Source organism: Eucyclogobius newberryi, unplaced genomic scaffold, assembly GCF_026437365.1.
Source record: "Eucyclogobius newberryi isolate DKJ021-1_F unplaced genomic scaffold, fEucNew1.0.hap1 SCAF_5, whole genome shotgun sequence".
NCBI lineage: Eukaryota > Metazoa > Chordata > Actinopteri > Gobiiformes > Gobiidae > Eucyclogobius > Eucyclogobius newberryi.
This window is the reverse complement of record NW_027316167.1, coordinates 42,707,475-42,722,924: the sequence shown is the minus strand read 5'-3', so window position 1 is coordinate 42,722,924 and position 15,450 is coordinate 42,707,475. Positions and strand designations below refer to the sequence as shown.

Here is a 15,450-nt window from a genome sequence, read left to right as displayed (position 1 = left end):
AAACACTTTTCCAAGTCCATCAAATAGTGATTGTATGCTTTTCAGGATTGGATGGCCCAGATGGCTGTAGTGTAGTCTGTCTGGTGGGCGTCTTGCTCTTGTTGAGCTTCTTTTTGGTTGTTCCGGGGTGAATGTTTCAGACTCAGGACCAGAAGGTAGGGTCTGCACTGAATGTGGTGAGTCAGGTTCAGAGACAGAGTCAGCAATTGAGTCATCACTTTCAGGGTCTGGAGGGTTTGTTTCAGGATCTATTGGTTCTTGCTGAATATCAGTGCAGTGTTCAACTTGGGCAAGAATTTCTGTTTCAGTGTCTGATGAATGTTCTGGCAGTTCTGATATTGGATCTTGAATTTCAGGAACAATTTTTTCGGTAGGAATGTTCAAGGTAGTTATAAATCGTGTAGGCTCTGAGTAAGGTAAGTTGTACCAATTGGTTGGCAGTATTTCTTCATCGGATAGTGGTTCATCTTCAGCAATTTCAGTGTCTGTCGTTAGATGTACTGGCGGTTTTACTGTTCTTTTGGCATGTGATGGCTGGACTTGAGCTGTGACAGGTAGGTATCCACAAGGCAAAAGTAGGTCTCGATGGAGTGTTCTTAATGGTTTGTCTGCGTGTTCAAGTCGTACGGTGTATACAGGTAAATTTGTAGCCTTCTTCACCACCACATATGGTTCCAATTCCCATTTGTCTGCAACTTTGTGTTTTCCTCTACGTCTGACGTTCCGGACGAGAACTCGATCTCCCACTTCAACTTCAGATGCAATAACTTTTTGGTCGAACCGTCTCTTATTCTTCAGCATACTTTTACTTGCATTCTCTGAAGCCAATTGGTAACTTTTTTCCAGATGTAATTTTAGCTTCTGAACATATTCAGAGTGATTCAGACTGGATTTAGACACAGGCAGGCCAAATATTAGATCTATTGGGAGTCGTGGTTGGCGACCAAACATTAGTTCATATGGGGTGAATCCAGTAGTGTCGTTTTTAGTGCAATTGTAAGCATGAACAAGTGGTTTTACAAAGTCTTTCCAATGGGTTTTTTCCTGCCAGCGTACCAAGCATGTCCAGTAATGTTCTGTTGAATCTTTCGACGGGGTTTCCTCTTGGGTGATATGGTGTAGTTCTTATTTTGTGAATGCCAGCCAGTGAACAGAGTTCTTTTATTGTTCGTGATTCAAAATCTGGTCCTTGATTGCTGTGAATTTTCTGTGGAATCCCATAGTGCACAAAGAAATTTTCCCAGAGACTTTTGGCTACAGTTTTCGCCTTCTGATTCGGAGTTGGTATGGCAAGGGCGTATTTAGTAAAATGATCCGTTATGACCAGAATGTCTTTGATTTTGCTTTTATCAGGTTTCAATGTCAGAAAATCAATACAAACAAGTTCAAGTGGTTGGGAAGTTCTGATATTCACCAGTGGTGCAGCCTTTTCTGGTAGTGTTTTGCGTTTTATGCATCTCTCACATGTCTTCACCTTGGTCTGTACATCGTTGGCCATCCGTGGCCAATAGAAACGGTTCCGGACCAGATCCAAGGTACGTTCAATGCCCATGTGGCCCATCTGATCATGTAGGCTGAACAAAACATACGCACGACATTCATGGGGAAGCACAAGCTGATGTTGGAGCTGGTTGCCAAGTTGCCTTCTCCGTACAAGGACGTTGTTATGGAGCTCCAAACGATTTAGGTCCCGTAATAGGAGCGGCAGCTCTGGCAGTTGTTCCCTCAAGGAAGGTGGTGGTGATTCGCCAGTCTCCAATTGTGCTATCACGTGTCTGAGAATAGGATCCGTGCGTTGCTTGTCAGCTATGTCAGATGTGCTCAAGTGAGGATCCAAAGAAGAAGTAAACTGCTCGTCAGCAGTGAAACTATCTGGAAGGCTGTCAGTGGACATAGACAAGGAATGAACGAGAGCATAATCAGGAGCACTACAGATTAGTTGTCTGTCAGAAAGAGCTTGTACAGTATGTTGATCAATTGTTATGACGTTGGGGCATTCGAGATGTTGCTCAGCAAATCTGAGAATTCTGTCCTGTTCTTTTTGTGACATTAGGTCATTTGAGAGTTTTCCATGGGGTCTGCGTGAAAGTCCGTCTGCATCAGCATTTTGCTTTCCAGCCCGGTAGGTGATCTTGAAGGAATATGTTGATAGAGCAGATAACCAGCGGTAGCTTGTGGCATCCAGTTTTGCTGAAGTGAGGAGATAAGTTAAAGGATTGCTGTCAGTCACAACAGTGAAAGAGGTACCATACAGGTAATCACTGAATTTTTCAGTGACAGCCCATTTGAGAGCCAGAAACTCCAGCTTGTGGGCTGGGTATCTTGACTCACTCCGGGACAACCCCCTACTGGCGTAGGCAATCACCCTTTTTTCTCCCTTCTGCTCTTGGTACAGTACAGCACCGAGCCCGATGGAACTGGCGTCAGTGTGTAACAGGTAGGGCTTCCTTGGGTCAGCGAAAGCAAGAACTGGGGCAGAGGTTAATTTTTCCTTAATTTTTTCAAATGCTTCTTGGCACGCAGATGTCCAACGGCCTCCAAATGGCTCTTTCGGATTAAGGTAGTTATCTGGCTTGATCAAGGCCTTCCAGAGGTAAGTTCATGAAGTGGCTTCACAATGTTTGAGTAGCCTTGCACAAATCTTCTGTAATAACCAGAAAATCCCAGGAATGATCGGAGTTCTTTTAAGTTCTTAGGAATTGGCCATGATCTCAAGGCTTCAGTTTTCTGCGGATCAGTTTCAACACCGTTTCGGGACACAACATGGCCGAGGTAACGGACAGAGGTTTGGAAAAAGATGCATTTTTTGACAGAGAGTTTAAGTCCAAAGTCTTTTAGCCGGTTTAGGACTTTCATAAGTCGTTCCTCATGTTGCTCCAAGGTTGGTGCAAAAACGATGAGGTCATCAATAAACACCAGTACCTCTTTGAGATTCATCTCCCCAACGCATTTTTCCATTAAGCGTTGAAATGTAGATGGAGCATTGGTGACCCCTTGAGGCATCCGATTGAATTCCCAAAATCCTAGTGGGCAGACAAAAGCAGTTTTACCCTTGTGCTTTTCATCCATTTCGATTTGATAATATCCGGACTTTAGGTCCAAAACAGAAAACCATTGAGATCCTGTGAGTGCTGTGAATGTGTCTTCAAGCTTGGGAAGAGCGTAGGCATCCTTTATGGTTTGAAGGTTAAGTTTTCTGTAGTCAATGCAGAATCTGACGCTGCCATTCTTCTTTCTCACGACTACTATCTGTGAGGCGAAAGGTAACTCTGATTCTCTTATTACTCCTGATTCTGACAATTCTTGAAGATGCTTTCTCACAGCATCAATATCTTGAGGATGTATGGGTTGAGGTCTCTGTTTGAATGGCGTTGAATCAAGCAGCTTTATTTGATGTTTTACTCTGTTGGTTCTACCAAAGTCTAAATCATGTCTTGCAAAAACATCCGGGATACTAGTAAGTTTTTTGATTATTCTGTTCTTCCACTCAGGAGTGAGAGGAGAGTTTTCAAAGTTTTAGTCAAACTGTGGCTTTGGCAAAGAGTTACACATGGATTCTGAACCGGTCTGTGCAGCACAGGAAATTGATTGAAATGCACTGATCTCTGCAAGCATGGCACGAGGAGGTAGAGTTACATCGTGGTCAGATTCGTCAGTGACTGGGACTGGCAGGAAAATTGGATTCTGGCTTGAGAAATCAACAAGACAGGACTGGATCATCAACCCGCCAGGCAATTGAAATGAGGTAGGATGTTCAATCATGACGGATTTTTCTGCTTGTAATGAATGTGAGATCACGATGCCATCTAGAAGCATGGTCTGTCCAGCCGGAAAAGTTTTTTGAGTTGTGCTGTGGAGTTTCACAATTCCATGATGCTCTTCTCTTTTTAATTTATGTCTGTTTTCAAGTATTTTCAGGACAGCACGATAACCATACGGAACTGGGTTGAAGTCAGGACTTTGCTCATGGTGGACTGTGTAGACAATGTCCAGCGTATTGGTACCAATCAGGACAAATGGCTGATGGGGTTTAAAGTCAGGCACTACCAGAGCCAACGTGGCAACGTCTATTGGAGTACCCAGGAAGTCGGGAGGAAAAGTGATGTTGAGACTGATGTAGCCCAGATAAGGTACTGCTTGTCCGTTTGCTCCTTCAACTTCAAGGAGGTCGTCCAGAGGTCTGAGTTGATGGTCTGATAGATGAGCGTTGTAAACTGATTCAGGAATGGTGGTAACTTGTGAACCAGTATCCAGCAGACAATTGATTGGTGCATTTTGGATGATAACTTGAGTAGTACATTTGGTACCGATTAGTCCCCTTGGTAATGTGTTGAAAGGTTGTCGAAGTTCATGTTTGGGACACCAAGATGAGGCAGCCTCCGCTTGTCCCGCAGGAGAGACTGATCCTAGTTTAAATGGCTTTGATTGTTGTTCTGCTCCCATTGTGCCTGTTTTTGTTGTAATCGTAATTTCTTTTGCTGTACCAGTGTAGGATTAGCTGGTTGGTTGCATGTACTAGCAATGTGGCCATCTTCTCCACACTTGAAACAAAATCCGGGTCTTGGTCTTGTATTCTGGCTTTGGCTTCCGCCTGGTGATTGGAAAGAATGTGCTTTGCTGCGATTGGTGTTTTTCGAAGTCGGGGTGGTTTGAGCGAGGAGTGCTGACATTTGTTGCTGCAGTTTCTTCATTTGCTGTTTTAACTCATTGATTGAAGCAGAGTCTGTATCAGCATGGTTACAGGGACATGTGCTTTGAGCATGAAGAGTTGCTCGCTGCTTGATGGAACTTATGTGTTTCCTCATCAAGCTCTCCTTTACTTGTTGCCTGTCCTCTTCAGTTCTTAGAAGGAGGAGCAGTTCCGCAAAAGATTCTCCCTCTTTTGTTCAAGTTGCAACTTGCTAATAATTACATTGTCCCAGCACCCTCTGCAGAATTGTTTCAGCAATTGTTTGTCGATGTCAGTTGCAGCAACTCCACCTTGTTTGACAACCGTGTTCAGGGTCAGCAGCAGACGTTGAAGATAACTTGAAGGTTTTTCACCGTGATCTTGAAATGTGTTTAGAAATTGTGCAAATAATTCTTCTCCATCCTGCACAGTGGAGTAAGCAGAGTCCAAAACTTGTAGATAGATGGATGGCAATGTGTCAGGTTTGAGGCCCTTTATTACATCAGCAGCGGGTGACAAGAGGCTTTCGCACATTTCTCTGGTCACATGTAGCGGCGGTAAATTCACATCAGCTAACAACAGTTCAATGTGAGATCGCCAGCTTTCATAATCCGTTTCATTTGATGGTTTAGGCACCCTGCCGGAAAAGGGACGAAGTCTTAAGGTGGGTATCAGATAAGATATTCCTTTATTGTCCCACATGGGGAAATTTCATTGGTGCAACGCAGGTAGATACAGAGGTAGATACAGAAGAACAGATCACTTATAGGAAGTCTGAAAAACACTTTCAGTAGAAGATCTCCTATAAACAAAAAACTCCCATAGACAAATAAATAAATACATAAATACCATTGTCTACGTTCCTACCCTCACCTATGGTCATGAGCTTTGGGTAGTGACTGAAAGAACAAGATCGCGAATACAAGCGGTCGAAATGAGTTTAATCCGCCGGGTGGCTGGGCGCTCCCTTAGAGATAAGGTGAGGAGCTCGGCCACACGGGGGGAGCTCAGAGTAGAGCCGCTGCTCCTCCACGTCGAGAGGAGCCAGCTGAGGTGGCTCGGGCATCTGTTCCGGAGCCTCCTGGGCGCCTCCCTCGGGAGGTGTTTCAGGCATGTCCCACCGGGAAGAGGCCCCGGGGAAGACCCAGGACACGCTGGAGAGACTATGTCTCTCGGCTGGCCTGGGAACGCCTCGGGATCCCCCCGGAGGAGTTAGAGGAAGTGTCTGGGGAGAAGGAAGTCTGGGAGTCCCTGCTCAGACTGCTGCCCCCGCGACCCGGCCCCGGATAAAGCGGCAGAAGATGGATGGATAAATACCATTGCATGTGATCACGACAGTAATTGCACATGAATATGTGTCACGACAGCACATAGATTGCACATGAATTTCACAGTAATTGCACAGTAATTGCACATATGACAGAATTGCACATCAGTATTAGGTTAGGTCAGTATTGCGAGTGTTCAGTACTAACAGTTTTTGTTATAAAGTCTGACAGCAGCAGGAAGGAAAGACCTACGAAACCTCTCCTTCACACATCGAGGGTGGATCAGTCTCTCACTGAAGCTGCTCTCCAGAGCGGACAGAGTGTCCTGCAGGGGACAGAGTGTCCTGCAGGGGGTGACACTCATGGTCCAGCATAGATGTGAATCTAGCCAGGACCCTCCTGTCCCCCACCTCCTGCACCAAGTCCAGAGCACAGCCCAGGACGGAGCTGGACTTCTTGATGACTCTGTCCAGCCTCTTCCTCTCCCTCTCTGTGATGCTGCTGCTCCAGCAGGCCACACCTACAGGAGCTGATGCCACCACAGAGTCGTAGAAGGTCTTCAGGAGTGGCCCTGTCACTCCAAAAGACCTGAGTCTCCTCAGGAGGTAGAGCCGACTCTGGCTCTTCCTGTACAGTGCGTCCGTGTTATGAGTCCAGTCCAGTTTGTGGTTCAGATGAACACCCAGGTACTTGTATGAGTCCACTCTCTCAATGTCCCGTCCCTGGATGTTCACTGGTGAGGGGGCAGTGGGGTGGCGTCTACGGAAATCCACCACCATCTCCTTGGTCTCCTTGGTCGAGTGTGATGTGATCTCACACACGCCTCCTCACAAACGTTGTTCTTGTTGCTGAATCTTGTTTGTCTTGGACGATGCCTTTGTGCTGGAGGTGCTGCCTTCATGACACAAGCTGATTAAGAAACCTCATTATCAGGCCACATGGTTTATCTGCTGTGCTCTCTCTTCAGTGATGGGGGGGCCGCACCTTCAGACCCAGAGTTCCGGGATGTCTCAAGAAAGCTCTCAGTGTTTCACCCTCCAGGACGCTCTTGAGTCTGAGATCCTTTTACGGAATCTGGACTCCAAATTCAGAACCTTGATAGTCTTCATAGTCTTGTTCTCCGTCTCAGTGATGCACCCGCCGGCTCGTCCCGCATTCAGGCTCGCCACATCAGCACATACTCTGTTGACCCGGGCACCGCTCTCAGTCCTGACCTCAGATCTCACCTTGGATTAGACGTAATCTAAGGGCCAGCTGTTGTAAAGTCCTTTCCTCTTCTCTTTAGCTTGTGATAGGGTCTGTTTGAGTCCGTTAGCTTGTTTGGCTCCCGTAGCATGACCTCCCTTGTTTCATCTCTCACAGCATCTTGGGTCACATTGAGACTTTTTAATAGAGACGTTTTAAACATGCTAACTGTAGGCTTCTAGATGGAGAATACTTACACATCAAGTGTATTTTGTATGTGATTCAGAAATTGTGTATTTTTTTTGGACATTTCGACTAGCGTTTATGTTCTAAAAGGGCTGAAAGTCCAGAAAAAGACTTTTATGATCAAAATACAGCTTGGTTATTTGTTTCGTCAATATATCGTGATTAATTGATTCATCGCAGCCCTTGTAATTGGTTTGGAATAGTTTATAATATCATTGGCTGCAGTTACATGCTATACACAGCAAATACATGTGAATTCTTTCTGATCATCCATCCATCCATCCATTTTCTGCCGCTTATCCGGGGCCGGGTCGCGGGGGCAGCAGTCTGAGCAGGGACTCCCAGACTTCCCTCTCCCCAGACACTTCCTCCAACTCCTCCGGGGGGATCCCGAGGCGTTCCCAGGCCAGCCGAGAGACATAGTCTCTCCAGCGTGTCCTGGGTCTTCCCCGGGGCCTCTTCCCGCTGGGACATGCCTGAAATACCTCCCGAGGGAGGCGCCCAGGAGGCATCCGGAACAGATGCCCGAGCCACCTCAGCTGACTCCCCTCGACGTGGAGGAGCAGCGACTCTACTCCGAGCTCCTCACCTTATCTCTAAGGGAGCGCCCAGCCACACGGCGGAGGAAACTCATTTCGACCGCTTGTATCCGCGATCTTGTCCTTTCGGTCACTACCCAAAGCTCATGACCATAGGTGAGGTCAGAACGTAGACCGACCGGTAAATAAAGAGCTTTGCCTCTCGGCTCAGCTCCTTCTTTACCACAACAGTCGATGCAGCGACTGCATCACTGCAGCTGCTGCACCGATCCACCTGTCGATCTCACGCTCCATCCTTCCCTCACTCGTGAACAAGACCCCGAGATACTTGAACTCCTCCACTTGGGGCAAGGACTCCCCACCCACCTGAAGAGGGCAAGCCACCTTTTTCCTGGTCGAGAACCATGGCCTCGGATTTGGTGGTGCTGATTCTCATCCCAGCCGCTTCACACTCGGCTGCAAACCGTCCCAGTGCATGTTGCAGGTCCGGGTTTGATGGAGCCATCAGGACAACATCGTCTGCAAATAGCAGAGATGAGATCCTGTGGTCCCCAAACCGGACACCCTCCAACCCCTGACCACACCCTTTGACCCCTGACCACACCCTCCGACTCCTGACCACACCCTCCGACCCCTGACTGCGCCTAGAAATTCTGTCCATAAAAATTATGAACAGAACCGGTGACAAAGGGCAGCCCTGGCGTTCCCTGCACTGGGAACAGCTCTGACTTACTGCCGGCAATGCGAACACAGCCCCTGCTCCGGTCATACAGGGACCGGACAGCCCTGAGCAAAGGGCCCCGGACCCCGTACTCCCGGAGCACCCCCCAAAGGACACCCCGAGGGACACGGTCGAAAGCCTTCTCCAGATCCACAAAGCACATGTGGACTGGTTGGGCAAACTCCCATGAACCCTGGAGCACCCGATGGAGAGTCTAGAGCTGGTCCAGTGTTCCACTACCGGGACAAAAACCACTCTGCTCCTCTTGAATCCGAGGTTCGACTATCGGTCAGATTCTCCTCTCCAGTACCTTGGAATAGACCTTACCCGGGAGGCTGAGGAGTGTGATCCCTCTGTAGTTGGAACACACCCTCTGGTCCCCCTTCTTGAACAGAGGGATACCACCCCGGTTTGCCAGTCCAGAGGCACGGTCCCCGACCCCCACGCGATGTTGCAGAGACGTGTCAACCAAGACAGTCCTACAACATCCAGATACTTTAGGTATTCAGGGCGGATCTCATCCACCCCCGGAGCCCTGCCACCGAGGAGTTTGTGAACAACCTCAGTGACTTCAGCTTGGGTGATGGATGAGCCAGCCTCTGAGTCCCCGGTCTCTACTTCCTCTTCGGAAGACGTGACTGAGGGATTAAGGAGATCCTCAAAGTATTCCTTCCACCGTCCGACGACACCCCCAGTCGAGGTCCACCCGCTCCATAAACGGTGTTGGTGAGGCACTGCTTCCCCCTCCTGAGACGCCGGACGGTTTGCCAGAATTTCTTTGGTGCCGACCGATAGTCCTCCTCCATGGCCTCCCGGAACTCCTCCCAGGCCCGGGTTTTTGCCTCTGTGACAGCACGAGCCGCAGCTCGCTTGGCCTGCCGATACCTGTCGATGACCTCCGGAGACCCACAAGCCAGAGTGACCTGATAGGCCTCCATCTTCAGTCTGACGGCATCCCTTACTTCCGGTGTACCCCACCGGGTTCAGGGGTTGCCGCCACGACAGGCACCGGAGACCTTGCGACCACAGCTCCGAGCAGCCGCATCAACAATGGAGGCGGAGAACATGGTCCACTCGGACTCAATGTCCCCAACCTCCCCCAGGACATGGGAGAAGCTCTCCCGGAGGTGCGAGTTGAATACCCTACTGACAAAGGGCTCCACAAGACTTCCCAACAGACCCTCACAATGCACTTGGGTCTGCCAAGTCTGTCCGGCTTCCTCCTCCGCCAGTAGATCCAACTCACCACCAGGTGGTGATCGGTTGACAACTCTGCCCCTCTCTTCACCCGAGTGTCCAAGACACGCAGATGACACGACAACAAAGTCGATCATTGACCTCCGGCCTGTGTCCTGGTGCCACGTGCACTGATGGACCTTGTGCTTGAACATGGTGTTCGTTCTGGACAATCCGTGGCACAGAAGTCCAATAACTGAACACCGCTTGGGTTCAGATTGGGGAAGCCGTTCTTCCCGATCGCCCCTCTCCAGGTATCACTGTCATTGCCCACGTGGGCGTTGAAGTCCCCCAGTAGAACAACGGAGTCCCCGGTCGGTGCACTGTCCAGTCCCCCTCCCAAGGACTCCAAGAAGGCCGGGTACTCTGCACTGCTGTTTGGCCCGTAGGCCGCCACAACAGCGAGAGACATGTCCCCCACCCGAAGGCGGAGGGACGCGACCCTCTCGTTCACCGGGGTAAACTCCAACACGTGGCGGCTGAGCTGAGGGGCTATAAGCCCACACCAGCCTGCCGCCTCTCCCCGGGGGCAACACCCGAGAAGTGGAGCGTCCAGCTTCTCTCGAGGAGATGGGTTCCAGAGCCCAAACTGTGCTGGAGGTGAGGCTATATCTAGTCGGTATCGCTCAACCTCCCGCACAAGCTCAGGCTCTTCCCCCCCCAGCGAGGTGAAATTCCATGTCCCCAGAGTTAGTCTCTGTGTCTGGAGATCTGGTCGCCGAGGCCCCTGCCGTCGACTGCCGCCCAGATCTCTCTGCACCGGCCCCTTATGGATCCTCCTGCAGGTGGTGGGCCCACGGGAGGGCGGCCCCACGTCGCTCCTTCGGGCTGTGCCCCGGCCGGGCCCCTCTTTCTGATCATGATCCCTCTATTACCCACCAAATTTTACAAAATTATAATATTATTATATAATATTAAATAAATGTTTTATCACATAACATGAGTAAATCAAATACATCTACAAATATATTTTATAGTCATCAGTTGAGGTTAAAATGAGGACTTTGTCAAACCTCGCAGAGTCCAGGCCTCCACTCCAAAGCTCTGCAGCGCGGCGGCTTGTTCCAGGAAAGTGTGAGCGTCGCTGTGGCGCTCCAACATGGCTGCCAGCACGCCGCACATGACCAGGCTGAGGGGCCAACAGAGCGCTTAACACGTGGAAACAAACGCATTCAAAGAGCCAACGTTGTGAAGACTTAAAAGGATTGGTCACCTGGCCTGGTGAGCTGGATCTGTGGCCACAGCGTCGTGGAAACACTCTCTGGCCTTCATGAAGTGACCGCTCAGCATGTAGTGGCTGCCCAAGTCACACTTGTTCTGAGGGTCACTGGGGTTTCTGACCAGCAGCTGCAAAAGAGAAAACGAGGCCAGTATAACATCTATAAAAGACACAGAGTGGGTTTGGGGCTCAATATTAATCGTCTGCACGTTTTAATATAATATCATATTAAATAGGTTATTGTTACAAATCATGTTTCATTATGTATTTTATTTGGCAGGAGCTTTTTCGTTATGGTCCAAAAGGATTTATCATGGTCATCAATATTATCCTGCTGGTGCCAGAGTCAGGACTAAAACATGGAGCGGCCTCCTGCTGGTGCCAGAGTCAGGACTAAACATGGAGCGGCCTCCTGCTGGTGCCAGAGTCAGGACTAAAACATGGAGCGGCCTCCTGCTGGTGCCAGAGTCAGGACTAAACATGGAGCGGCCTCCTGCTGGTGCCAGAGTAAGGACTAAACATGGAGCGGCCTCCTGCTGGTGCCAGAGTCAGGACTAAAACATGGACCGGCCTCCTGCTGGTGCCAGAGTCAGGACTAAACATGGAGCGGCCTCCTGCTGGTGCCAGAGTCAGGACTAAAACATGGAGCGGCCTCCTGCTGGTGCCAGAGTCAGGACTAAACATGGACCGGCCTCCTGCTGGTGCCAGAGTCAGGACTAAACATGGACCGGCCTCCTGCAGGTGCCAGAGTCAGGACTAAACATGGAGCGGCCTCCTGCTGGTGCCAGAGTCAGGACTAAACATGGAGCGGCCTCCTGCTGGTGCCCAGAGTCAGGACTAAACATGGACCGGCCTCCTGCTGGTGCCAGAGTCAGGACTAAACATGGACCGGCCTCCTGCAGGTGCCAGAGTCAGGACTAAAACATGGAGCGGCCTCCTGCTGGTGCCAGAGTCAGGACTAAAACATGGAGCGGCCTCCTGCTGGTGCCAGAGTCAGGACTAAACATGGAGCGGCCTCCTGCTGGTGCCAGAGTCAGGACTAAAACATGGAGCGGCCTCCTGCTGGTGCCAGAGTCAGGACTAAACATGGAGCGGCCTCCTGCTGGTGCCAGAGTAAGGACTAAACATGGAGCGGCCTCCTGCTGGTGCCAGAGTCAGGACTAAAACATGGACCGGCCTCCTGCTGGTGCCAGAGTCAGGACTAAACATGGAGCGGCCTCCTGCTGGTGCCAGAGTCAGGACTAAAACATGGAGCGGCCTCCTGCTGGTGCCAGAGTCAGGACTAAACATGGACCGGCCTCCTGCTGGTGCCAGAGTCAGGACTAAACATGGACCGGCCTCCTGCAGGTGCCAGAGTCAGGACTAAACATGGAGCGGCCTCCTGCTGGTGCCAGAGTCAGGACTAAACATGGAGCGGCCTCCTGCTGGTGCCCAGAGTCAGGACTAAACATGGACCGGCCTCCTGCTGGTGCCAGAGTCAGGACTAAACATGGACCGGCCTCCTGCAGGTGCCAGAGTCAGGACTAAAACATGGAGCGGCCTCCTGCTGGTGCCAGAGTCAGGACTAAAACATGGAGCGGCCTCCTGCTGGTGCCAGAGTCAGGACTAAACATGGAGCGGCCTCCTGCTGGTGCCAGAGTCAGGACTAAAACATGGAGCGGCCTCCTGCTGGTGCCAGAGTCAGGACTAAACATGGAGCGGCCTCCTGCTGGTGCCAGAGTCAGGACTAAAACATGGACCGGCCTCCTGCTGGTGCCAGAGTCAGGACTAAACATGGAGCGGCCTCCTGCTGGTGCCAGAGTCAGGACTAAAACATGGAGCGGCCTCCTGCTGGTGCCAGAGTCAGGACTAAACATGGACCGGCCTCCTGCTGGTGCCAGAGTCAGGACTAAACATGGAGCGGCCTCCTGCAGGTGCCAGAGTCAGGACTAAACATGGAGCGGCCTCCTGCTGGTGCCAGAGTCAGGACTAAACATGGAGCGGCCTCCTGCTGGTGCCCAGAGTCAGGACTAAACATGGACCGGCCTCCTGCTGGTGCCAGAGTCAGGACTAAACATGGACCGGCCTCCTGCAGGTGCCAGAGTCAGGACTAAACATGGAGCGGCCTCCTGCTGGTGCCAGAGTCAGGACTAAACATGGACCGGCCTCCTGCTGGTGCCAGAGTCAGGACTAAACATGGACCGGCCTCCTGCTGGTGCCAGAGTCAGGACTAAACATGGACCGGCCTCCTGCTGGTGCCAGAGTCAGGACTAAACATGGAGCGGCCTCCTGCTGGTGCCAGAGTCAGGACTAAACATGGAGCGGCCTCCTGCTGGTGCCAGAGTCAGGACTAAACATGGACCGGCCTCCTGCTGGTGCCAGAGTCAGGACTAAACATGGACCGGCCTCCTGCTGGTGCTCAGTATGTGAGAGTATTCCTCTGTTCAGTTTCGATGGTAAAATGGTTGTTATGACGGTTACTGCAGCCACAAAAGTATCTTGTACATTTAGCAGTAGTAGGTGTTTTATGGCTCAGTGCCTGAAGAGCTTGTACCTTTGGCTGGTGTAATAGTACTGAGTTGATGTACCTCTTGGTAGTACTGAAGAGCCAGCTCATAATCTCCAACACACTGAGCTTCTTTGGCAAAGTCTCTGAGTTGGGCCTGACTTAAATGAAAGTCCTCTGTCACGTCCTCTTCATCTGCATCAATCTGAAAGAGAAACAGGAGTACGAGAAACAGGAGAACGAGAAACAGGAGTACGAGAAACAGGAGAACGAGAAACAGGAGTACGAGAAACAGGAGTACGAGAAACAGGAGTACGAGAAACAGGAGTACGAGAAACAGGAGTACGAGAAACAGGAGTACGAGAAACAGGAGAACGAGAAACAGGAGTACGAGAAACAGGAGTACGAGCAACAGGAGTACGAGAAACAGGAGTACGAGTAACAGGAGTACTCTCTAAGCTTGTGGAGTTCCTCTTGACCTTGTAGAGAGCCACGTGCATCTCCTCCACCAGGTCCACGTACAGTTTATTGACAAAGTCCTGAAGCTGTCGGGGATGATTGATGCTGTGAGTCCTCTGCATCTTATGACGAACCATCCGCACAACAGCGAGCTGCAAGACAAGAGCCCTGGAATAAATGTTACCGTGCAGTGTCCTCCAGTGTCCTCCAGTGTCCTCCACTGTCCTCCAGTGTCCTCCCATTATTATTGTTGTTTGCACCTTTTCACTGAAGCAAGTTTCCAGATTGTGAAGTTTTGCTTTTGTTCACTGACAATGACAATAAACCTTTTACTCTTTCTGATACAGGAAAGGAGTTTATCGCCCTCTGCTGGTAACAGTGGGCGTGACTCATTCTTAGCACAGACAGCTAATAAGCATGATGCCAGTTTTGCAAATAAATATGCAAGCACACAAGTAAGATGTCTCTAACATTTTAAGATGATTGAAATTATAACTTTAAGTAAATCAAATAATCATTCAAAGATTCCATGCGCAGAGAGAAGATGTTTTATGACTGGGACGAAGCAGGAATGACATCACTTCTCTTCTGGAGGAGAAGGTCCCGCCCACATGTGTCAGTGCTGTACCTTCAGCTGCTCTTTCACCGCCGAGTATGTGCCGCACGCGCTGAGCCCGCCCATCACCTCGGCCCTCAGCTGCTCACGCTTCACGTGTGAGAGTGAACGCTCGGCTCCGTACAGCGCCTCCACCTGCTCACAAACACAGCTGAGCAGCTCTGCAACCTGAACATGGAAGTTCTGAACGGCCTGGACGGAACACAGAGGAGGAATTAGTGCTGCATGATACTTTGGGGTAGTAGTGTAGTAGTAGTAGTAGTAGTAGCAGTAGCAGTAGCAGTAGCAGTAGCAGTAGCAGTAGCAGTAGCAGTAGCAGCAGTAGCAGTAGCAGTAGTAGTAGCAGTAGCAGTAGTAGTAGCAGTAGTAGTAGTAGTAGTAGCAGGAGTAGTAGCAGGAGTAGTAATGCTATAAATCCCACGATGCAAAAAATTACCCTAAAACCACCTGGACACTTAGAGCTAACTCACTTTGCACCTGTAACTGACAAAACTGTCCATGAGATCATCACCAGTCTGAGTTCATTTACAGCTGCCTCCATGTGTGACCTCCAGATTTCTAAAGTCTGTGCTGAACAGTTTGTTAGCATCACTCACACAGTAAAATATGGACTGCAACGTCTGTTAATAAGTGGAATACAGCTTTCATTTTTTCACAACAAAGTCTGGACGGTTCGTTTTAACCAATGACAAAAATATTTCACGAGTTAATTCGGCCAAACCCGAGAAAACACCATAGCAACCGCCTTGGTAACCGAATGCTTTAACCGCTGTCACAAAATCAGTGTCGTCACAACGGTAACATGCT

General features: G+C 50.0%; 1 protein-coding gene across 1 annotated transcript in view; it reads right to left on the bottom strand.

The window, feature by feature from the left end:
- cfap70 (cilia and flagella associated protein 70) overlaps nt 1–15,450 on the bottom strand; it is a 90,771-nt gene that overhangs the window by 20,999 nt on the left and 54,322 nt on the right. The window contains exons 15-19 of the mRNA XM_072464658.1: nt 14,656–14,835; nt 14,048–14,179; nt 13,651–13,773; nt 11,078–11,211; nt 10,878–10,993 (exon numbers count right to left, since the gene is read on the bottom strand). Coding sequence (XP_072320759.1) covers nt 10,878–10,993; nt 11,078–11,211; nt 13,651–13,773; nt 14,048–14,179; nt 14,656–14,835 — 685 coding nt within the window. The remainder of the gene's footprint in view (nt 1–10,877; nt 10,994–11,077; nt 11,212–13,650; nt 13,774–14,047; nt 14,180–14,655; nt 14,836–15,450) is intronic.